The sequence below is a fragment of the Myotis myotis genome, unplaced genomic scaffold (assembly GCF_014108235.1).
Source record: "Myotis myotis isolate mMyoMyo1 unplaced genomic scaffold, mMyoMyo1.p scaffold_m19_p_9, whole genome shotgun sequence".
In the NCBI taxonomy this organism is placed as follows: domain Eukaryota; kingdom Metazoa; phylum Chordata; class Mammalia; order Chiroptera; family Vespertilionidae; genus Myotis; species Myotis myotis.
Window position 1 is genome coordinate 27,753,289 of NW_023416401.1, and position 23,019 is coordinate 27,776,307.

Sequence of the window (23,019 nt, forward strand, 5' to 3'; positions counted from 1 at the left end):
CCTATCTTCCCTGAGACACAACAATATTGAAATTAGTCCGATTAATAACCCTACAGTGGCCTCTTAAGTTTTCATGTGAAAAGGAGAGTCTCACATCTCTCACATTAAACCAAAAGCTAGAAATGATTGAACTTAGTGAGGAAGGCATGTCAGAAGTTGAGATAGGCTGTAAACTAGGCCTCTTGCATCAAACAATTAGCTAAGAAATTGCCACAGCCACCCCAACCGTCAGCAGCAATCATTCTGATCAGTTAGCAGCCATTGACATCTAGCAAAAAGATTATATCTCACTGCAGACTTAGACGATGGCTAGTATTTTTAGCAATGAAGTATTTTTAATTAAGGTATATACATTTTTTTGACATAATGCTATTGCACACTTAATAAATTACTATAGTGTAAATATAACTTTCATATGCAGTTGGAAACCATGTGACTTGCTTTATTGCAGGGGTCCTCAAACTTTTTAAACAGGGGGCCAGTTCACTGTCCCTCAGACCGCTGGAGGGCCGGACTATAGTTTTAAAAAAAACTATGAACAAATTCCTATGCACACTGCACATATCTTATTTTGAAGTAAAAAAACAAAATGTGAACAAATACAATATTTGTATTTGCATGTGGCCCGCGGGCCGTAGTTTGAGGACCCCTGCTTTATTGCAGTGTTCACTTGATTGTGGTGGTCTGGAACCAAACCTATTATATCTCTGAGGTATGCCTGTATTTCCTGTGTGGACCTGGAGACCTTGGTCTGTTTCTCTTAATCAGTAAATATGTGGCCCAATTAAATTTCACATTAGAATGCAGACCTTTTGTGTGTTCTTCAGAATTTCTCCTTTTCCTATTGGGAGCAGTTGAGCAGACCAGTTTTTTCTAGCTTTAGCCTCACCTATTATGAAACTGTGCATCTACCAGTTTTTGTCCTTTTTTCCTTGCATAAGACAAAAACAGTCAGACATCACCGGCATAACGTTTAGAACACACAAATATTTCTATTGTTAAATATTACAGTGGGTAATGTAAACTGTAAATTGTTAATAACTGGACAGCAGTTTTAGTCAGCTTTCTACCCAGTGCCCAGCACGAAATGCATGCTGACAGTAAGAGGACCAGCATGAGGCAAGTGAGGCACTAAGGGTGCTCCCTCGAAGAGGCCTCACTCTCAGGGTCTAGTACTGCAGAGTTGACACCCAGGAGTGAGGGTGCCTCGCTTGCCTCAACCTACTCTCTGGAGGATATTTGGGGATCTTCTTAAAAAACTGACTTGAAACTGTTTTATTCAAAGAAATCCAAAGCTGACAAATATTCTTAACTACCTTTCTCTACACTCTGGGTTGTTAATTATCAATCAGTGATGATGAAAGCATGAAACTCTTTACTCATTTGGCATCACATGGAGCAGTCAGCCTGCTTTCAGTGAAGCATGTCCTCATCAGCACTGGACCGTCCCAGTCTCATCTCTATGCGTGTTCTGACATCTGGAATCTTTTCTTCCAGGCAAACACTTTTTGCTAGTGCTGACACTGCGTACGTCCTAGCATATTCGATTATTATGCTAACTACAGACTTGCACAGCCCTCAGGTACAGTATGTTAATGATTTATATATTTGGTAGCTAAATAAGTAGCTTTATTTGGGACATTGGATATTTTCTAAATGGTTTTTGAAATTTTTTTAAATTTTAGGTAAAAAATAAAATGACAAAAGAGCAGTATATTAAAATGAATCGGGGCATCAATGACAGTAAAGATCTACCAGAAGAATATCTCTCAAGCATCTATGAAGAGATAGAAGGCAAGAAAATTGCAATGAAAGAAACAAAAGAGCACACGATCGCAACCAAATCTACTAAGCAGAGTAAGGTCTAATGGCAAACTTTATATTCACTGCAGTTTTCAAGTGTATCAGAATGCATGATTAAGCTAATTTTATGGATGATAATGTTAATTTGCATATATAGATAACTGAATAAGAAATGTGGTTAAATTAATTATTAGGATTATGTTGGTTCTCTCATATCACCATCTTCTTGCTAGCTTTGTGATTAGATTCAAGAGAGAATTTAAAATAAATAATCTGAATTGCTCCCCAAAAATGTTCCTTAAAACTTTGCTTTGATACCAGTGGTGATTTTGCCAACCTTGATTAGGATTCTGTTAGTTAAGGCCGTTTTGAAGCTACCCATGTCTTTGTTTGCGAGGCAGCAGAGTGTAGTGGTTTATAGTGCAGGCTCCAGAGCCACTCAAGTCCCAGCTGTACTACTTATTAGCTGTGTGACCCTGAGTAAGTTACTTAACACTCTGTGCCTCATTGTATGATGACAATATTTCTAACAGACTCATGGGGTGGTTGGGAGGATTTGTGAATTAGTCATTATAAATCTTTTGAAGCAGTGCCTGGCACTTAGCAAGCACTCAGTGAGTCTTAGCTCTTATTCTCTTATTTCTCTGTAGATGTAGCTAGTGAAAAGCAGCGACGGCTGCTGTACAATTTGGAGATGGAACAAATGGCTAAAACAGCCAAAGCTCTGATGGAGGCTGTGAGCCACGCCAAAGCCCCATTTACGAGTGCCACTCACTTGGATCACGTCCGGCCAATGTTCAAAGTGAGTATCCTGAGAAGTTAGGACGTGGCTAACCCCATTTCTGGAGTTAACCAGCAGGAAGCGAACCAGCAAGTGCATAACGATGAAGAGATTGAGGAGAGGAAAGGCCAAGTCTGGGAATTGCTTTTTGCATAGTAACTGAGGTGAATCCTTTCTAGAAGCCCTTTGATGATGCTGGGGATGTGCCAGCATCAGCCAAAAGCATAGATTCTGCAGTCAGAATGTCTGGGTTGGAGCCCTGTCTTTGCCACTTTAGTTTTTGTTGTTGTTTTTAATTGAATTTATTGAGGTGACACTGATTAACAAAATAAAGACAGGTTTCAGGTGCACAATTCTACAACACATCATCTGTACGCTGTATTGAGTGTTCACCACCCCAATCACATTTCCATCCATCATCATGTATCCCCACTATACTCTACTCCACTTCCCTCTACGCCAAGCCTTTGCCACTTTGTAGCTCTGTGACCTTGGTCAGTTACTCAGCCTCTCTCTGTTCATCATCTATAAAAAGGGGACAAATACAGGGTTGCTGGTGGAATTTAATGAATTAATAATTATTCAGGCAAAAGAGATCGTTTTATTGTAATAGCTCATCTCAGTGGCCTCAGGGTTAGTTTATCAGATGAGAGTAGGTGGAAGTAAAACACCATACCCTGAGGCCTCTCTATTTATAAAATGTCTAAAAAAGAAACACGCCCTAACCGGTTTGGCTCAGTGGATAGAGCGTCAGCATATTCGATTCCGATCAAGGCCATGTACCTTGGTTGCAGGCACATCCCCAGTGGGAGGTGTGCAGGAGGCAGCTGATCGATGTTTCTCTCCCATCGATGTTTCTAACTCTCTATCCCTCTCCCTTCCTCTCTGTAAAAAATCAATAAAATATATTTTTTTTAAAATAAAAAAGAAACACAATCTAATGCTACATAGTTTATCAATTCTAGATTTTTGTGAGCTTTTCTTTTCAGGGAGTTCACAAGAAAATTAGAGGACAAATAAAGTCTAAATAATTGAATTAGGACTCTTTTTAATTAACTAAGTTATAGGAGGTACGTTGCCTATAGGTTTTATTTTGCACGCTAACCTCTGATTGGTAATGCTGCCTGTTGCACTGTGGGATCTGATTGATCAGTGATGTCTCCCGTGAGCACAGGTAGGCGTAGTGGTGACACACTAGCCACATAGTTACCATCCTTTCTTTTGACCTGTACATGTAGTATATGGCATCTCTGTAGTGACAGCTTTGACCACAGTTTAGGAGGAACTGTTTTATATTGTAACTGGAATAGATTGAAATAAAAATAGCAGTGAATTTGGCATCCTGGCTGTACTCATAACTAACAGTATGGCCTGTAAGTGCTCTTCCCACTGAAATTCTAGACATTATTGAAACCTTCCTTCCTTGGTAGCTGGTGTGGACGCCGCTGTTGGCAGCCTACAGCATTGGACTGCAGAACTGTGATGACACTGAAGTGGCCTCCCTGTGTTTGGAGGGCATCCGCTGTGCAATCCGGATCGCCTGCATCTTTGGAATGCAGGTGGGTGTAAGTTAGCAAAGCTCCAGAAATGCTGGTAGGCTGTGTTCTTTTAGATTTGGCAAAACCTAGAAACTATCAGGCATTTCCAATTAGCCAAAAAAATCTCAGCAAACTCCTTCCTTATGCCCACTGAGAAGCAGCCCACAGATTTGTGCTAACAACTGCCTCATTAGGAGGGGAAATGGAGGTTTGGGTTAAAACTCTCTGAAAGGTTTTACGGTTGAAAAACTTTCTTTGAAAGTTCAGGCTACTTGATTGGATTTGGTCTGCCTAACTTGCCTTCCCTGGTGCTTAAAAATCAGCTTTTATTATAATTCCCTCATTTCCCCGGCTTCTCTGGAGGGAGCAAATAGTTCAGTAGGAAATGAATATGTCTGTAAACTTTTTGAATCTTGGAAGATTCTAGCAAATAAAATTTAATTTTCAAACTGTTATGAAATGAGGACATTGTCACTCCCATTCATTTTCTAAGTAAGAATTTGCATCCATTTATTTTTAAAAACTCAATCTTCTATTCTCATTTATTTTACAGTTAAAAATTTTCTTTTGTACCAAGACCATAGGCTTTGACATCAGGCAGTCTGGGTTTCACTACCCTGTTCTGCTATTTCTCTAGCCATGTGACATTGACCCAGCTAACTTCTCTCTAAGACACCTTGTATTTCCTCATTTGTAAACCTGAAAAAAATAGACCTACCTTACAGGATTGTTACAGATACTAGAATTTAAGGGATAATGTTAGCATTCAGCAGATTCCTCCTCTTCTTCCTCCAAAGGAAATGGAACAGGAACATAAGTGTGAGGTCATCTGAAAAGGAGAGGGCTAGTTCTCAAGCATGTGGTGTATGGGAGCCTCAGTGGGATGTTCTGATAGTAGGAAGACACCAGCATGGAATAACTGGCATGTTAATGTGCCTGAAGCCTGTCGTGTGTACAGAAGGTATCAGAGAAGCCCAGTGCACCAGCCCCATCGATGTGAAGACGATCATGCTCAGGGTGGGATCTCAATGTTCTCTCCTGGGCTTCCATTACAGCTGGAACGAGATGCCTATGTTCAGGCTCTTGCTCGCTTCTCCCTGCTGACAGCCAGCTCCAGCATCACAGAAATGAAGCAGAAAAACATTGACACCATAAAGACGCTTATCACCGTGGCTCACACTGACGGCAACTACCTTGGGAATTCCTGGCACGAGGTGTGTGTCTCTCTGAAAGCCTGGTAATTGCCTTTTTTTAGTTAAGGTGACTACCGCATTCCTTTTATTCAGTGTCAGTTTCTCTTTGGTCACTTTCAGTTTTCTTGAAGTCGAGCCTAACTTTAATTCTGGGTTTTCTCTTATCCACAAATACCTCATATATCTAAAGGTCGGTCTCTGGGGCTGTGGTGAGGGAAATGATTTTGTTCAGATGCACCACCTCATGAGGTGATCTTACACCCCGTGGCCAGTGTCCTCACATAGTGCACTTCTATTGTGACAGCTTTGCTCCACATTAATGCCACTTTCCCCAAGTCCTTACACACCTCCTGGGAGGTCTCACCATCAGTGAGTAGATTTAGGACAAAGCTAAGAGCCTGATGTATCTCCCAGTTATCTCTTTAAAAAACGGTCAACATTTACAATGAGCCATTAGGGAAATTGCTAGTGGGTTCACATTTTCATTTAACTAAACAATATCCCAACATTCTCACATAATTATGTGTACAAATGTGCTTGTAAGGTCATCGAAATTTTAGTTCTAAGGAAAAGATTGGAGTAGAAACAGCCTAGATGTTCCAACAATGAGAGATTGCTCTTTTTTAAAAAAGTGTGGTGCACCAGTTCTTTGTTACATAGCCATTTAAAATGATGTTGCGGAAAGGAGAGACAACCAGACATCATGCACAACCAGTCACATTTGCCCAAAACTCAAACCTAAATCAATTCGAGCCTCTACTGCAGTCACAGGAAATACAGGAGACAGAGAAGCACAGTAAATGATGATAATGAGAATGCAGTTTGCAGATTAGGGTATGATAGACCCTCAGTGCAAACGACCGGGTTCTTCAACAAATAACTTGCAAGAAAAATAGTAGATGAAGTGGGGGACCTATGGATTAAAGAGACTTTAGAGAAGAAAGATAAAGATGTTATTAGAAACTAATACTGAGGATATCAGAAAGTCATAATAAAACACTGTGAGACTTCATCCCTTGTGCCAAACATACAGAGAGAATGAGGCTTAAAAGAATAAAAATGTTAACATCCTGCCCTAGCCGGTTTTGCTCAGTGGAAGAGTGTTGGCCCTCGGACTAGGGTCACAGGTTCGATTCTGGTCAAGGGCACACACCTTGGATACAGCCTCGATCCCCAGCACAGGTCGGGGTACATGCGGGAGGCAACCAATCAATGTGTCACTCTCACATCGATGTTTCTCCTCTCTGTCTCTCCCCCTCCCTTCCACTCTCTCTAAAAATCAGTGGAAAAAATATCCTCGGGTGAGGATTAACCAAAAAAATGTTAACATCCCCCCTGGCCAGTGTGGCTCAGTGGCTGAGCATTGATCTGTGAACCAGATCACAGTTCGATTCCTGATCAGGGCACATACCTGGGTTGCAGGCTCGATCCCCAGTAGGAGGCAAGCAGGAGGCAGCCAATGAATGTTTGACATCAGGCAATCTGGATTTCTCTTCCTTCTGTGCCAGTTGTCATCATTAATGTTTCTGTCTCTTCCTCTGAAACCAATAAATATATACATAAAAAATTGAAAATGTTAATATTCTATCTGAGTGATAGAATTATAAAGGTGATTTTTTCCCCTTAAATGCTATTTTCCTATTTCTCTACCATGTACACATGTTACTTTTTGTCCTGAGAGAAAAGTATTAAGAAGAGAGACGAGAATATTGAGTGGTGGGGGCTGTGGTGGGGATTGCTGTTAGCCTCCTCCCCCACCCAGGGATTGAGTAGTTCCGGGAAACAGCCTGGAGTCAGACTGCGGGGGTCTTATCTGGACATCCACCTCTGCCTGCCTGTAGGGCACGGTGGTTACTTCATCTTGAAGCCTCACCTTCTTCCTCTCTACAACCTTCACAGCGTTGTTGTAAGGATGAAAGTAGTTAATATGCACAAAAGGGCTTAGAACTGTATTGTTAGTTATTATCATGATCATCATGGCACAGACCTTTGTCCCTTTTCACCCATCCTTTCCTTTCTCTATACAACTCTGGAGTATTTCATGTTAGAAAAGATGGAGGATGGGTGTTTTGCTTTTTATAAGTTGGGTACTTTTTTAAAGAAATAATTTCCTGCCCTGGCCGGGTAGCTCAGATGGTTAGAGCATTATCCCGATGTGCCAGGGTTGTGGGTTCAATCCTCTATCCCCAGACAGCACACGTGCAAGAAGTAACTAATGAATGCATGGATAGGTGGAACAGCAAATTAATGTTTCTCTCTTTCTCTTTCTCTTTCTCTCCCTCCCTCCCTTCCTCTCTCTCTCTTTAAAGAAAAAATTAATTAAAAAATAATTTCCTGTCTTCTGAGATGTCTTAATACCTAGTGAATTAATGAATAGTTGCTTTCTCTCCTACAATTATTTTTTTAACCTGGGAGGTATGATCCATGTGGGGTTTCTACTGGTTGCCAAGCATTTGCAGCACCTGGAATATTAAAAATGAATTAACCACCTATTTGATGGTCAGAAACCTTGAGAAATCAGGTTAGAGCCAATAAATTTTTGGCCACAAGTATTCACATACTTGAGATTCTAGCTATCCCCAGCTTCTGGAAAGGGGAGTGGGGACATTAATAGTTTACTAGTAATAATTTAATAGTATGCTGTGTGGACCAACCAGGGAATGGCTTTCTTTGGTAGAATTAAGTACCTTTCTCAGTCAAGGGGAAGACAGTTTATAAGTAAAGATACTCAGCAGTGCTCAGTGGCACAGTGGAGCCCTGTCCTCTGGGATTGGATTGTAAGATCAGTATGAAAGGCAAAACTCAGCTTTATTCAGAAGTTCCCATGAAAATTCGTTAGGAGGGCTTTATCTGGAGATGTGTGCACCACCCTTCAGTGAGTTTCATGAGGCTAGCTTTCCCTCCAGGAGAAGCTGAAACTCATTTGTTTCTTTAGGTAAGCTCCAGGTGAGAGAGGCTTGGGTGTAGGTATGCGATCTCAAGCACCAGAACCACCCACAGGGCTGGAAGATACTCTTTTCTCCCACTGCTCGTCCATTCTAGGGCACATGTTCATTCATTCAGTTAACCAAGTAATAGTTGCCAACTATTTTTTAGTGCTGGGAATTCAGCAGTGAACAAGACAGAGTTAATGCCCTGTTGGCACTTAAGACAGAGAACAAACAAATAATTATATGGTATAATGTTAAGAAGTATGTGACCAGGGGAGGGTGTGTGATCTTGGGGTGGTCAAAGGAGGTGTCTCTAAGGACACATGCCTAAGCTGAGAATCTTAAGAAGTGAGCCAAGGGGAAGAGTATAATGAACATGTTCCAGGCATAAGAAACAGCAAGTGCAAAGGCCCTGGGGTAGGACTAGATATGTCAAGTTAAAGGAACAGCAGGGAGGCTAGTAAATTGTATAGAGTAGAAAGGAGGTGGGGTGGCTAAGTCAGAATAGATGGTGCACTTATTGAGTGGCATGGTGGATGGAATCTCCTTCTCTAGTCAAATACCTTTTTTTCTGTCTTGAGCACTTACTAAATTTGCATAAACATTTATATGGCATAACTTCCGTTATACCAGCTTTTATTTTGCTCATTTTCTCTTTCTCTTTTTAATAGTTTGTTGTTGTTTTTTAAGTGAAATCTGTTGTCCAAACCTACATTCTGGGATTAGGGAAACCTCCCCAACCCTAACACCCTCAGATTTTATTCTCACCTGAAAAGCTGTGTGTTTCAAAGGACTCTTTAATGACTAATTTAATATCACACTAATTTAGGCTATAAAATGGGACCTTATTTCTTCATGCCTTCTTTTCATTAGATCTTGAAGTGTATCAGCCAACTAGAGCTCGCTCAGCTCATAGGAACCGGTGTGAAGACCCGCTACCTGTCTGGGTCTGGACGTGAAAGAGAGGGGAGCCTGAAGGGCCACACGTTGGTGGGAGAAGAGTTCATGGGCCTTGGTCTCGGTAAGACTCCAGGCCCCACAGCTGGCCATCACGGACTCTCAAGTCAACCAGAATGAAACACTTTTTGTCTCATCAGGACTGTCTCATAAACCGTCTCTTCCTTCTGTGCCAGCTGACAGTATGTTTACTAATGCAAGTGCTGCTTCAGCAGTCTTAGCTGTCATGAAACTATCAAGTAATGCCAATTTTATCAAAATCAGCAGGGTGCATTCTTTTCTCTATACACTAGTACATAAAACTATACTGGGAGGAAAAGCCACTTTCTTTAGAAAGGCTACAGCTTTGGTACCTCCTATTAGAGGAGTGGGTATGTGTATCTCTAGATTTTAAAAGGTGGAGTCAACCTCTCTTCCATGTTCATTTGGGGGGCTTTTTAAAATGGTATTCTTATGAAAGTAGAATTATGTCTGGCTATATGTTGGATTGAGAGGCTCCTGTCAGTGATATAACACAATAATAATAGTAAGTAGGGCAAACAGGTATGCAGGCCACACTAAGTTCTCAGTGAGATTGGGACTATTATCCCAGTTTGTAAATGAGGAACGTTGAGGTACAGAGGATAAAGTGGGGTACAAAGCCACCCTGCAAACAAGTGGCAGAGGTAAGTTCAAACCCAGGCCATCTGATTGCAGAGAGCAGGCTCCTAGGTCCCACAAACAGTGGTTAGAGTAGTACAATGTAGCAGTTAGAAGCATGGAATCTATGAAAATGGGGGGTTGTAATAGTACCTACTTCTTAGGGTGCATGTGAGGGTGATTGGAGTGAAATCCTGGGACATTATACTGAACATTCAGCAGGTGTAAGCCATTACATATTCTAGAAGCTCTGGGTTAGTGTCCATTAATTCAAATTTGTTTTCCTTAATAATAGGTATTTAATACTATAAAAATGTAAAACACTATGAAGAAAGAGAGATGATTAATACAAACAAGGGAAAGTATAAGAATTCATTTTAAAAGCCAAACCCCAAAACCCAAGTTTAATTTTATTCCATCAGCAGTTGAAGATTTTTTTGCCTGCAAACCATTCTCATTTGTGTCTTTTGTCTGCATGTTGATACTGTGTGCTACATACTTGCCTGTTTGGAAGCACTGGTTTTGTGCATTGTGTTTCAGGTAATTTGGTGAGTGGTGGAGTGGATAAAAGACAGATGGCCAGTTTCCAGGAATCGGTTGGGGAGACCAGCTCCCAGAGTGTGGTCGTAGCTGTAGACAGGTAATGACTTTTCTCTCCAGTGAAGCTGGACCACCCAGGGGCTTGGCGTCCTCTGTGTCAGCAATTTTCAACCTTGTTCATCTTATGGCACATATAATCCAATTACTAAAGTTCTGTGGCACACCAAAAAAATCTATTTGTTGCTGATCTGACAAAAAAAAATAGGTAAAATATTTTTATTCATTTACACCAGATGGTTTTTATTGTGTTGGCTGTTGTCATTTTTATTTGACAATCTAAGTTCAAACCCAGGCCATCTGATTGCAGAGAGCAGGCTCCTAGGTCCCACAAACAGTGGTTAGAATAGTACAATGTAGCAGTTAGAAGCATGGACTCTATGAAAATGGGGAGTTGTAATAGTACCTACTTCTTAGGGTGCATGTGAGGGTGATTGGAGTGAAATCCTGGAGCTCAGTGCCCCTGACTAAATAGTCAGGTAGTTCATATTTTAAAAATTCTTAGGGCTCTGGCTGGTTTGGCTCAGTGCATAGGGCGTTGGCCTGCGGACTGAAGGGTCCCAGGTTCGATTCCGGTCAAGGGCACATGCCTGGCTTGCGGGCTCGGTCTCCCCGTGTGGGGAGTGCAGAAGGCAGCCAATCAGTGATTTCCTGTCATCATTGATGCTTCTATTTCTCTCTTCCTCTCCCTTCCTCTTTGAAATCAATAAAAATATATTTTAAAAAATTCTTAGGGAACAGCAGTTGAAAATCGCTGCCCTATGTACTTACTAGGTGAATGACTCCTAGTATGTTTGACTGTTGTCAATGTTGTCAGTTCCAGATCACTCAAACTAAGAACTGTTCAAAGTGTTGCGTGATGCATAACTGCTAATAGCCTTCACATTCATTTCAATTTTGACCTTGAATTGCATCATGACCTTTTAAAAAAAATTGCAACTTTAACTTTGTGACCAAATTGTGTCAAGTTAAAAATGCCATAATGTTCACAATTCATACTAAGATTAAGCCATTTTTCTTGAATAAACATTTTTATAAGCCTTTGGTAATTTCAAAGTTCAGTTCTGAAAATGTTGATTTTGGTAATTTTTTGCCGGTTTTTTTGCTGTTATGTAAGAGCAGCGTTTTGGAAGTCCTCACTAAACCATTCCCACTCTGGTGACATCACATGCTAATAAGTTTTAACTCTTCCTCCCTCCTTTTTTTTTTAAATATATTTTATTGATTTTTTACAGAGAGGAATAGAGATTTAGAAACATCGATGAGAGAGAAACGTTGATCAGCTGCCTCTTGCACACCCCCTACTGGGGATGTGCCCTCAACCAAAGTACATGTCCTTGACCGGAATCGAACTTGGGACCTTTCAGTCCGCAGGCCGACGCTCTATCCACTGAGCCAAACCGGTTAAGGCATTCCCCGCTCCTTTTTTTATTATTATTAATATATTTTATTGATTTTTACAGAGAGGAAGGGAGAAGGAGAGGGATAGAAAGTTAGAAGCATTGATGAGAGAGAAACATGGATTCAGCTGCTTCCTGCACACTCCCTACTGGGGATGTGCCTGCAACCAAGGTACATGCCCTTGACCAGAATCGAACCTGGGACCCTTCAGTCCCCAAGCCGACGCTCTATCCACTGAGCCAAACCGGTCAGGGCCCCTCCTCCTTTTGATGTGTCACTTTCTCTGTCAATGTAGGCATTTCTGTTCTCAAGGCAATTCATTGACCAGTTCTGTACCTCTGATGCTTCAGCATTTATTTTAAAGTGGAGATACCAGACCTGAAATGTTTCCTTTCTCTCTTTTCTAAGATTGTTTGAGATTGAAACTTAGGCTTCCAAATCTAATTTTTATTTTATTATGTCTGGAATTACCTTCCTAGAATTTTTACTGGATCTACTAGACTGGATGGAAATGCAATAGGTATGTATGTGACTCCTCTGTGACAACTACAGACGCCTCATATTGTGACTGACCATTACTAACGAGGCCTTGCATGTGTTGTTGCGTTTGGCCTGTAGTTGATTTTGTCCGTTGGCTGTGTGCCGTGTCCATGGACGAGTTGGCTTCCCCCCATCATCCCCGCATGTTCAGCTTACAGAAGATTGTGGAGATATCGTACTACAACATGAATCGGATCCGACTGCAGTGGTCCCGAATATGGCATGTGATTGGAGATCACTTCAACAAGGTAACTCTTCAAATTTCAAAACTATTCCATCGATGTCCAAAACAAGCAGGCAATTAAATTTTAAAAAGAAGTGAAGCGATGAGAGTTTAGGTGCCTGTCATCCATTTTCCTTGTGGAGTCCAAGACAGCTCAGTAGGACCAATAGCATACTTACATATTGATAGAACTCATAGAGAATGAATTACGAATTCAGGCTGTGCAAAAACTTCTATATCCCACCTCCAGGACATAGGCTAACATCACAAAGAGTATTATAGTCACTCAACAAACATATTGGTATTTGAAAGCATTATGAAATCCTAAAGTGCTTTCTGAAAAGTTTATGTTCCATATAGTGTCTCTATTAAATGTCACTTCCATTCTATTCTAACTTCCATTGCCACCACTTTTCTGAAACCTTTGTCGAGTAAACTAACACTTTTTTTTAATTAGAACTAAGCAAGAACCTTCTGTGCTCTGAAACTGACAACTACTGAGAGAAAGCCAGACTAAACTTTCTCTCCACCAGAGGTTTCATTATATACAGGTAGACACATGCACACCTATATTGACCAAAGAAAAAGAAATCAGAAGAATATGTATGTATTATATGTGTATGTATGTATTTGTGATGCTATTTGCTTCATAAGGGAAAAGTAACAGCTTAATAACACGATGTTTCCTACCAAAACACACTTCACAACTTACAAAAATTTCTCAGGCCTGGAGATATAATAATAAAGAGTTATAATACAGATGCTTAAAAATAGTACAAAAAAAACAATTTACCCAAAAGAGAGTCACTCTCTACACTGAATAGAAGAAAAATCGTAAAAAGAAGTTGTCTGCCATTGAATATAGAAGAAGCAGTAGAGTGCCAATAAATAATTTGTAGCATCTGCAAATTTCTGTAGTGCTCCTCCCCACCCCAGGGACCAATTTGAGGCTAGGAATAGGATGCCACTAATTGTGTAGACTAAGGAAGAGTTGGACACTGTTGGCTCTCATGGGCAGCTGCTAGCCTGCTCCAGGGCCCTACAGAAATAAGGCATTGTCAGATGTAGTCTGGCTTCTAACTTGGTACATCAACTAATCAAAGTTTTTGTTTACTTTGTGTCCTTATTAGCTCCAAGTAGAGTACCTCACAACATCTGTTTAACAAACTACCTGAGTGCCTTATACCAGGCAATGGACAGATGAGGTCCCTGCCCTCAGGGAGTTCACCCACATTTTATGATAAAATAATCGATGGTAAAGGGTCAGGTGACACAGTATGTCAGTCCTCTGTGGATGTGACCTTTCATCTGAACCCTCAGTGAGGAAACAGCCACAAGAGTCTGAAGATGACCCAGAGCAACTGTTCGCTGAGTGAATAGTGACACTCATTCATCTAAAGTCAACTCATTTAGCAACCATCTTTCCCACTGTTCGGGTAAATAAACTTTTAGTGGACCAGGTGACATGATTGATATGAACTTGCTGGAAGTCTAGGTTTCATGTTCGGTGGAACTGCTTTTGGTGGGGAGCATCAATTTTACAAGTTCCCTTTCCGACCTGCAATTCTGTTGTCAAGACTCTACATGCCAGTTCTCAGTTATCACTGGGTCACTTCTGGGCAAGCTTGGGACGTGGGCTGGCAGATAGTGCTTAGACATTTCATGGTTGTCAACTTCATTCCATTTAATCGGTGCCGTTAAGCACAAAGTTTGGAAAATTCAGTTGCTCACCCTGGGGCTTTTTATTCTTTCCACCACCTCAGAAAGATGTCTGCTTCCCTTGGGAACTGGAGCACATGAGAATCTCAAGGTTTAAAGAAATGGATGGCTAAGTACAGCTGTAACTTAGCTCTGGGGATTCTAGCAGAGCCATTGGAACAATCACATTTCTTTTCTTCTAAATTAGGCCCCGTGTGTGTCTTAGGGTATGCGAAGCTGCACAATAAGCCTGCTGTGTATTTCTGAAACAGGAATTACTGAATTCTTCTGGATTTTTAAGATGGGGATATATTTTTTATTAGTCTCTAATTTCATAAACATTACATGAACATCTTAAAAAAAATTATATCTAAAAATAGCTTTGGCCGAAACTGGTTTGGCTCAGTGGATAGACCGTCGGCCTGCGGACTGAAGGGTCCCAGGTTCGATTCCGGTCGGGGCATGTACCTGGGTTGCGGGCACATCCCCAGTGGGGGATGTGCAGGAGGCGGCTGATCGATGTTTCTCTCTCATCGATGTTTCTGACTCCCTATCTCTCTCCCTTCCTCTCTGTAAAAAATCAATAAAATATTTTTTTTTTTTAATAAAAAATAAAAATAAAAACAGCTTTGACCATCACCACCCCCAACAGGACACCCCCCAAAACTAATTGTTCTGATCAGTTTGGTATATACCTTTCCAGACATTTTTCTATACACATGCATATGTAGGTACTCATAGAAATATAGATAATATTGTCTTGGTTTATTTTGCTTTTTTAAAAAACATAAATAGTATTACACATATTTTGTAATTTGCTTCTTAATTACGCTAGAATATATGGGTTTATTCTTTTTTAATTGTAGTAAAACATACATAACAGAATTTTCCATTTTAACCATGTATAAATGTAGAGTTCAGAAGTGTTAAGTACATTCATTGTGGTGATCTCCAGCATTCTTTCCATCTTACAGAATTGAAACTTTGTACCCATTAAGCAACGACCCCCATTCCTTCCTCTCCCCAGTCCTTGGAAACCACTTTTTACTCTCTGTCTGTGAATTTGATGACCTTGGGTACTCATATAAATGGAATCGTGCAGTATTTGTTCTTTTGTGTCTCACTTATTTCACTTGGTATAACGTCCTCAGGGTTCATCCATGTTGTGTAGCCTTTGACAGAATTTCCTTCTTTTTATGAGGCTGGATTTATTCTTTCTTTTTAATTGCCAAACATTATTCCATCTGAACATATCATCATGTAGTCATTTTCCTATTGATTTTTTTTCTTTTTTTTTTCTAAATGATGATGACTTTTGTTAAAATTCAAACATTTCCAGTCAGCCACGTGTCAGTAAAGTTTCTCGCCTGGAGCAGGCTCCTCCTGCATGTGGTTTAGATCCATTGTCAGGGGTTCTGGTGAGAAATACTCCCTTGCTCTGCTGTTAGGGTTTCTTCTTGAGGGAGAAGTCTAAGAAGTACCAACCAAAATACACCCATAACTTCAGTCCCTAAAAGTAGGTAAGCCACAGACAAGTCTAATGTTAAGGGAATTGAAAAGCCTCACTATTTCTACTGAATTTTTTGAGGCTGATGATACACATGTATAATCTTTTCCTTTAGGCGGCAAACATGGGCAATATGAAAAGGCTTCACAGAGACTTCCAAGTCTTTTGACCTGTCATGCGTATTTGTATAAAGTTAAATAGCACATGGAGAATTATTTAATGGATATAATTTCAATTTTGCAAATTGAAGAGAATTCTGGTAGTACAGCAATGTGAATGTCTTTACTAAACTGTGCACTTAAAAATGGTTAAGATGATATATTTTGTGTTACGTGTATTTTGCCACAATTTTTAACAAATTAGCACATTTTGAAAGAACTTCTAACTAAATGTGCATTACTTTCACCATTAAACTTAAATAAAATTATACAGGTCATAGCCATAAAATAACCATTTTTTTCCTCCTTCGGTGTGTTTTCCCAGAGCATTTATTTTAAAGGCAGGATGTCCATTTTTGAGGTTCAGAACCCCACATCCACAGTTGTTTCACTGTGTCTATTTCACCTTACATCCTGTTCTGCTCAGGTTGGCTGTAACCCTAATGAAGATGTGGCTATCTTTGCTGTTGACTCATTAAGGCAGCTTTCCATGAAGTTTCTTGAGAAGGGAGAATTAGCCAACTTCCGTTTCCAGAAAGATTTTTTGAGACCCTTTGAGCATATCATGAAGAAAAACAGGTATGTGCATTGTTCTGAAAGAGCTTTGGTCAAATTCCCCATTGGACCCAGCCAGTGAGGCTCATTGGTTGAGCATCAACCCATTAACCAAGAGGTCCCCGGTTCAATTCCCATCAGGGCACATGCCCAGATTATAGGCTCAATATCCCTCATCCTTCCTCTCTCTAAAAAAAGAAAAATATATTTTTTAAAAATTTCCCCATTGGACCCCTAAAAGGACCCCCTACCACTAACCACACAATTAATTTTTTTCTTCCTTGATGGTGGAAGCAAATAAAATGAACAGACTCTGATTCGCATCTATTGTCTCTAAGTAAATCACACTGCGATCTGTGTGTAACATTCCCCAAAGGACACATTACACCACTGCAAATAGTAGAAATATGTGACCCGTCTTTTTGAGGCTGATGGGGAGGGGGAGGCAGAGAAAGAGTCACTGCTGAAGCAGCCTCCAGCAAGGTCAAGGATTATGTGACTCAGCATTTGTGCCCCAGGAAAGTGATAAAGAGGTCAGGGCAGCTACTAGCCCTTTGAAGCAGTCACGCTTTTCATTCATTCACTTGGCTGTGTAAGAGGCATGCCATCTCCTAGGTACTATTCTAAGTGCCAAGCATACAGCAATAAAGCAAAGAGTCAGCCCTAACCGGTTTGGCTCAGTGGATAGAGCCGGCCTGTGGACTGAAGGGTCCTCGGTTCAATTCCGGTCAAGGGCGTGTACCTTGGTTGTAGGCACATCCCCAGTAGAGGGTGTGCAGGAGGCAGCTGATCAATGTTTCTCTCTCATCGATGTTTCTAACTCTCTATCCCTCTCCCTTCCTCTCTGTAAAAAATCAGTAAAATATATATTTTTTTAAAAACAGTCAAAAATTTATATTTTCATTTGGCCCTAATTCGATAATCATTGCAGCTAGGTGATAGGTATACATTATTCATTACTCTGTTCTCTCTACTTACATATATGTTTGAAATTTTTCATAATAAAATTAAAAACCAAGTCCTTGTTTATATTCCAGTGGGATAGATAAGTAAATGTTCAGTAAATCATTGGTAATTACTCTAAAGAACTTTAGGGGATAGGGATAGAAACACTCCTTATACAGGGCAGTCACAGCCCAGTTGTTGTCAAGGACTCAGGTTCTTTCCATTTCTTTGGCCATCCACAAGGTCACTTTCATCCTTGAGCCTGTTGTTTGTGATTGCTGTACTGAGGCTCTAGCTCAAGCCATCATGCTGCGTTCAGAATGAAAATAAGAGAAAAGGGGGCAGAGCCTGCCATGTGTATTCCTTTTAAGACAAAAGCTAAACCTTCCCAGAAACCTCTTCTCCCTAATGCCGGACATTTTCTCTGACATCTAATTAGAGCAAATCATGGAGCTCCCCTAGCTGCAAGGGAGGCTGGGAAATCGAAGACCTGGCACATGCTACAAGATTGCCATTTATCTTATACCGTTTATGATCCATTTCCTGATGTTGGGCATGTTGCTGCCTGCAGTGAGAGTTCTGTTGTAAGGAGGTGGGAGGGTAGCTTCTGGGTAGGCAACTAACTGTCTGCCACAGTGATTACTTACCATTTTTTCTTTTTGTTGTCTGTAATTTTTTTTTATATTTGTGTAAGAGTTTATTTGAGGCAAACTGCCGACATATGCTGGGGAGCAAGATCTCAAAGCTCCAGAGAATAATAGTTTTGCGGCTTTTTTTATGGATGTGATATTAAAAAGGAAACATAAGGACAGTTACATGGAGATGGGGAAAAACAAGGCAGAGATTGGATTACAAGATAGTTAACAAGATTATGTGGTCTCTTATTTCAAAGGTGTGTTAACCTAGATGCACAGAAACAACAGACAGGTCTTGCCTGGGGCATGACTACTCACTGTGACCTGCCCAGTTAGGAATTTATGATCAATCCTGTGAGGTTCCTTTCCATAGAATCTCTTTTTTTTATTCACAGTTCCCCCTTTTGGTCATAAATCAATCCAAAGGATACATTCATGACCAAGCTTTGGTCAAATATTGTCTCTAATTTTTTTTTAAGTGAATGTAGATTACTGCGTAGTTTAAAAAAATGTGTTCAGTGCTGCTTCTACATGATAAGCTGTGTTTATATGTCTTCCCACTATCCAAAGTACAGATGACATGGCTGCCCCATTTCTTCCTCAGGTCTCCGACCATCCGGGACATGGTGATCCGCTGCATTGCCCAGATGGTAAACTCCCAGGCGGCCAACATCCGCTCGGGCTGGAAGAACATCTTTGCCGTGTTCCACCAAGCAGCCTCGGATCACGATGGGAACATCGTGGAGCTGGCCTTCCAGAGCACAGGTCACATTGTCAGTAGGTGTCTCTTCCCTCCTAACATCCACCCACAAGTCTGGAAGAGGGACCACTTATTTCCTGTCTCTTTTACTCCCAAAAAAGGGCTTCCTTGGTTTAGCTGTACTGTGATATAATGATGTGCCACATTCTTGACACGTGCACAGCATCCCTGTGAAGGAAATACTGTCAATTCATTATTCGCAGCGTCCATGTTGGTGAATTCACCTGCTTGCTGAAATTTATACGTAACCCCCACGAATACTCCTGGCACTTTTGTTGCCATTTGTGGACGTGCACATGCACAGAACAGCGAAATACTTGAGTCGCCCAAGGTACACATTCCCAGCTGGGTTAGAAGGTCATGCTCTGCCTTCTTGTTTCAGCTCTTTTACTGTAAATATGCAAGCGTCCTTTTCATAGTGCACTTACTGCCACGTTTTTTGCATTTTTGTCTTATTGTTGGTGACTTTGCCATTTAAAATGGCTCTGTACATAGTGCTAAAGTGCTGTCCTGTGTCCGTAAGCACAGGAAGGCTGTGATGTGCCTTATGGAGAAAATACATGTTTTACATAAACTTCATTCAGGCATGAGTTACAGTGCTTTGTTGGCTGTGAGTTCATTGTTAATGAGCCAACAGTATATATTAAATAAGGTGTCTTTAAACAGATGCACATAAAGCAAGGTTACGTAGTGATCAGTTGATGAGAGTGTGATGGCCCGAGGCTCGTAGGAACCTAACCCCGAATTTCCCCTAGAAGTGATAGTTCAGAAATTGCTAATTCAGTGTTCATAGCTACTCTAGAGAACCCACTACCATGATTAATGAGAAGTGACTACACCATTGTTTTCCCCATTTTACTGAAGAGAAAACCGAGACATCAAAAAATAAAGTAGAACAACTTGCCCAAGGTCACGCAGCTAGGAAGTGGTGGAGTAGGATTCACACCAGGCAATCCAGCACTATGTCCCTCTACCCTAGACTGACCAGAAGTCCCTGTCCTGCCTGTGATCATGTAACAAGATGTTTACTGGTCTTGGTCTTCGTGGAAATTGTAAAGCATTGGGTCACCTTTCATCTTTTTTCATTTTTTTAACTTTTTGTAAACTTCTTGGTACGCATATATTTCTCCTAGATCATGTGATATTTGTAGGGTTTTGAAAACTTTAGGTTTCTAAATTGCCTTTAACCTTTAGCTCATTGACTGCCGGGAGCCGGTCCATCCTTGCTGTTTCAAGGGACCTGGCATATATGGCATACTGTTCTTAATGTGTTTGCTCACCTTCTTGGCACTATGTGTTTTAACCAAGGTCACCTCTCTGAGAAAGGTTGTTTCCCCAGGTAGGGATTTTCCCCTGAAGTTAGGGAGGGAATAAAACCCCTTAACTAAGTGCCAGGCGGGTAATTAATCACTTTAACTACGAACAATCATGCTTAAGCTACATAATCTTTACTCCCTGGAATGGAGATAAGAAACGCCCTAACCTTTGGAATAGAGATTGATAGGATTGGAATCAACTGGTATAAATACAGATGTAACAAGACAACAGGACACAGAACCTAGACACAGAACCTAGACACAGAACCTACACAGAACCTAGAGACAGAAGAACTTCGCTGGAAAGAACCTGGCAAAAGATCCTGGACAGAAACTGGCCACAGAACCTAGAGACAGAACCTAGCGAGAGAACATGGCAAAAGATCCTGGACAGAACCTGGCTACAGAACTTGGCTGGAGAAACTAGACAGAACCTGGCTGAAGAACCTTGAGACAGAACCTGGCTACAGAACCTGGATAGAACATGGCAAGAGAACCTGACTAGAACCTGGTGACTGAACCTGGCTGGAGAACCTGGACAGAACCTGGCTGGAGAACCTAGCAAGGGAACATGGCTACAGAACCTGGCTGGAGAACCTGGAGAACCTGGCTGGAGAACCTACAGAACCTGGCAATAGAACCAGGCAAGAGAACCCAACCATGCTGATCAACTGAACGCTGCCTCTGTGTCATTCCTTCTTCGCCGACTCCGTCCACACCTTTGGAGACCCCTGGACCTGCTGGGGTTGGACCCCAGCAATTGACATTTATCTTTACAAGATTCCATTCAGCAAGGTAGCACAAGGTGTGGTCTTAGGAAGGAAACAACCAGAGAATTAAGGGATGAGGTCAGGATCACAGACTAGGCCAGAGCCTTGCTCAGGGCTCAGCTTTTGGCAGACAAACCACTATGGGCAACGGCACAACACAGATCAGTGTTTACGTCTTACGTTGTTCCTCAAGCTCCATTCTAAAGCAGCCTCAGTTAAATGACACCTTGGCATCCTGCTGCAGCTTGGCTTTCTCATGGCTCACCCTCTCTCACTTCCTTAGGGACACTTCTCAGGACCTATTCGGAGAGGTCTCCCCGACCACCAGCCTAAACAGCCCTCTTACCTTCTGCCCTTATCTAGAACTCACCCCACCTGAGATTATCTTATGTATGTATTGACTTAGGTGATTGTTGTCTGTCTTGCCCATTGGAGCACGAGCACCATGAGGCAGCAAGTTTGATTCATCATCTCTGTCTCCAGGGCCCATAACCATGCTTTGCACATAGTTGACACTCAAATGTTTATTGAATGAATTATTATTTGGGTCTTTACGTCATTGTTTGAGCTCAGGAACCAGTTTAGCCCAAATTGTACCCAGTGCACTTATTCCTGAATAATTGACTAAGAAGCACTGTCTTACAGAAATACTGACATGCTTTTCTTAGATTTTCACAGAAGAAATCCTCTCTGGGGTATGTGTGTGTGTCTGTCTCTAATCCCCATTTCTAAATCCTGGTCTTATTTTTTTTTATGTGCCTTTGTCTCCCCAGCAACTATTTTCCAGCACCATTTCCCTGCAGCCATCGACTCCTTTCAGGATGCTGTGAAGTGCTTGTCGGAGTTTGCCTGCAACGCCGCTTTCCCTGACACCAGCATGGAAGCCATCCGGCTCATCCGTTTCTGTGCCAAATATGTCTCCGAGAGGCCTCGGGTACATTCCTCACTCATGTGGGAGATGAGGGGAAGGAGTTGTGGGGCCAAAACCCCACTCCTGGCAGAGAGCTTTCCATTGTAGGGGTTATACCTTTTCTGTATTTTGTATTTATGAAATTACTTTATTCAACTGAACTTTTATTTGGTATCCTACAAACTATTTTGTAGACAATAATAGTATTTTAGCTTTGAATTTTCGCAAAACTGAACAAGCTAGACCTTTCTATTTGAAGGAAAATAAACCTCCCTTTTAGGAAATGACATTATGCCATTGTGACATGGCTGGGAAGTCACATTGAAAAATCACCTGGAAATATTTTGGGTTTTTCTATCATGTCTCATCTATCTAAGGAGGCCTGCTTGGTTTAAATGACAATCTCAAAACACTGAAATTGGGTGGAAACAAACATAAACTATGGTGGCTAGATCTCTTGTCAAGCATTCTTTGCAGAACTGTAAGCCCCTGAGATGACATGCTAGGTCCCCTACAACAGCTCATTAAGATGATGATGATAATGAGAGCCACTATCGGCTGAGCACTTACTACATGTCAGGCACCATTCTAGGCACTGTGCGTTGATTTATGTAATCTTCAAAGCAGACCTATGAGGTGGGTAGTTATATCCCCATTGTGCAGGGGAGTTAACTGAAGCACAGAGAGAAATTGCCTAATGTTAGATAACCAGAGTTGATAAAGAAATTCCTTTACAACAAACAATGCCACTTTAAGAGTGGTTACAGAGCAGAGGGCTAGAAATCCTAGAGATAGGGCCTCACATCCAGGCTATGGAAAGACTGCCAGCTCTTAACTGCATGACCTTGGACAGTTTACTTAAACTCTTAAGTGCCTCAGTTGATTCATCTATAAAATGGGACCATCATTTTTTCCCTGCCTCTCAGAATCATTGTGAGAATTATTAAACCATGTAGAGCACTTGTACAGTCCCTGGCCCATGACAAGCATTCAGTAATAGTAGCTGCTGCTGCTATTATTTTAAGTAGTACTTTAAGTACTGTATTAACATTCCAGAAAGACCTAAGACCTAAGATTTTGCAGCATCCCTTGCTGAATGGATACTTTCAGGAGAGAACGTGTGTGAGGCCTTGCCCCCTGTGTAGTTCCCTTTCACTTCCTTC

The 23,019-nt window shown here is 41.2% G+C and overlaps 1 protein-coding gene across 10 annotated transcripts in view; it reads left to right on the top strand.

Annotated features, from left to right (window-relative positions):
* Window positions 1-23,019, top strand: part of ARFGEF2 (ADP ribosylation factor guanine nucleotide exchange factor 2) — an 85,651-nt gene that overhangs the window by 43,016 nt on the left and 19,616 nt on the right. For all 10 annotated transcript variants that reach the window (XR_004969908.1, XR_004969905.1, XR_004969906.1 and 7 more), the window contains 12 exons: window positions 1,498-1,582; window positions 1,686-1,857; window positions 2,454-2,605; window positions 4,015-4,143; window positions 5,178-5,336; window positions 9,119-9,266; window positions 10,382-10,481; window positions 12,319-12,359; window positions 12,458-12,627; window positions 16,393-16,544; window positions 18,705-18,877; window positions 21,720-21,880. Coding sequence is in view for 6 of the 10 variants with exons in the window: in XM_036321757.1 (XP_036177650.1) it covers window positions 1,498-1,582; window positions 1,686-1,857; window positions 2,454-2,605; window positions 4,015-4,143; window positions 5,178-5,336; window positions 9,119-9,266; window positions 10,382-10,481; window positions 12,319-12,359; window positions 12,458-12,627; window positions 16,393-16,544; window positions 18,705-18,877; window positions 21,720-21,880 (1,642 nt within the window). In the remaining 4 variants the exon portion in view is untranslated. The remainder of the gene's footprint in view (window positions 1-1,497; window positions 1,583-1,685; window positions 1,858-2,453; window positions 2,606-4,014; window positions 4,144-5,177; window positions 5,337-9,118; window positions 9,267-10,381; window positions 10,482-12,318; window positions 12,360-12,457; window positions 12,628-16,392; window positions 16,545-18,704; window positions 18,878-21,719; window positions 21,881-23,019) is intronic.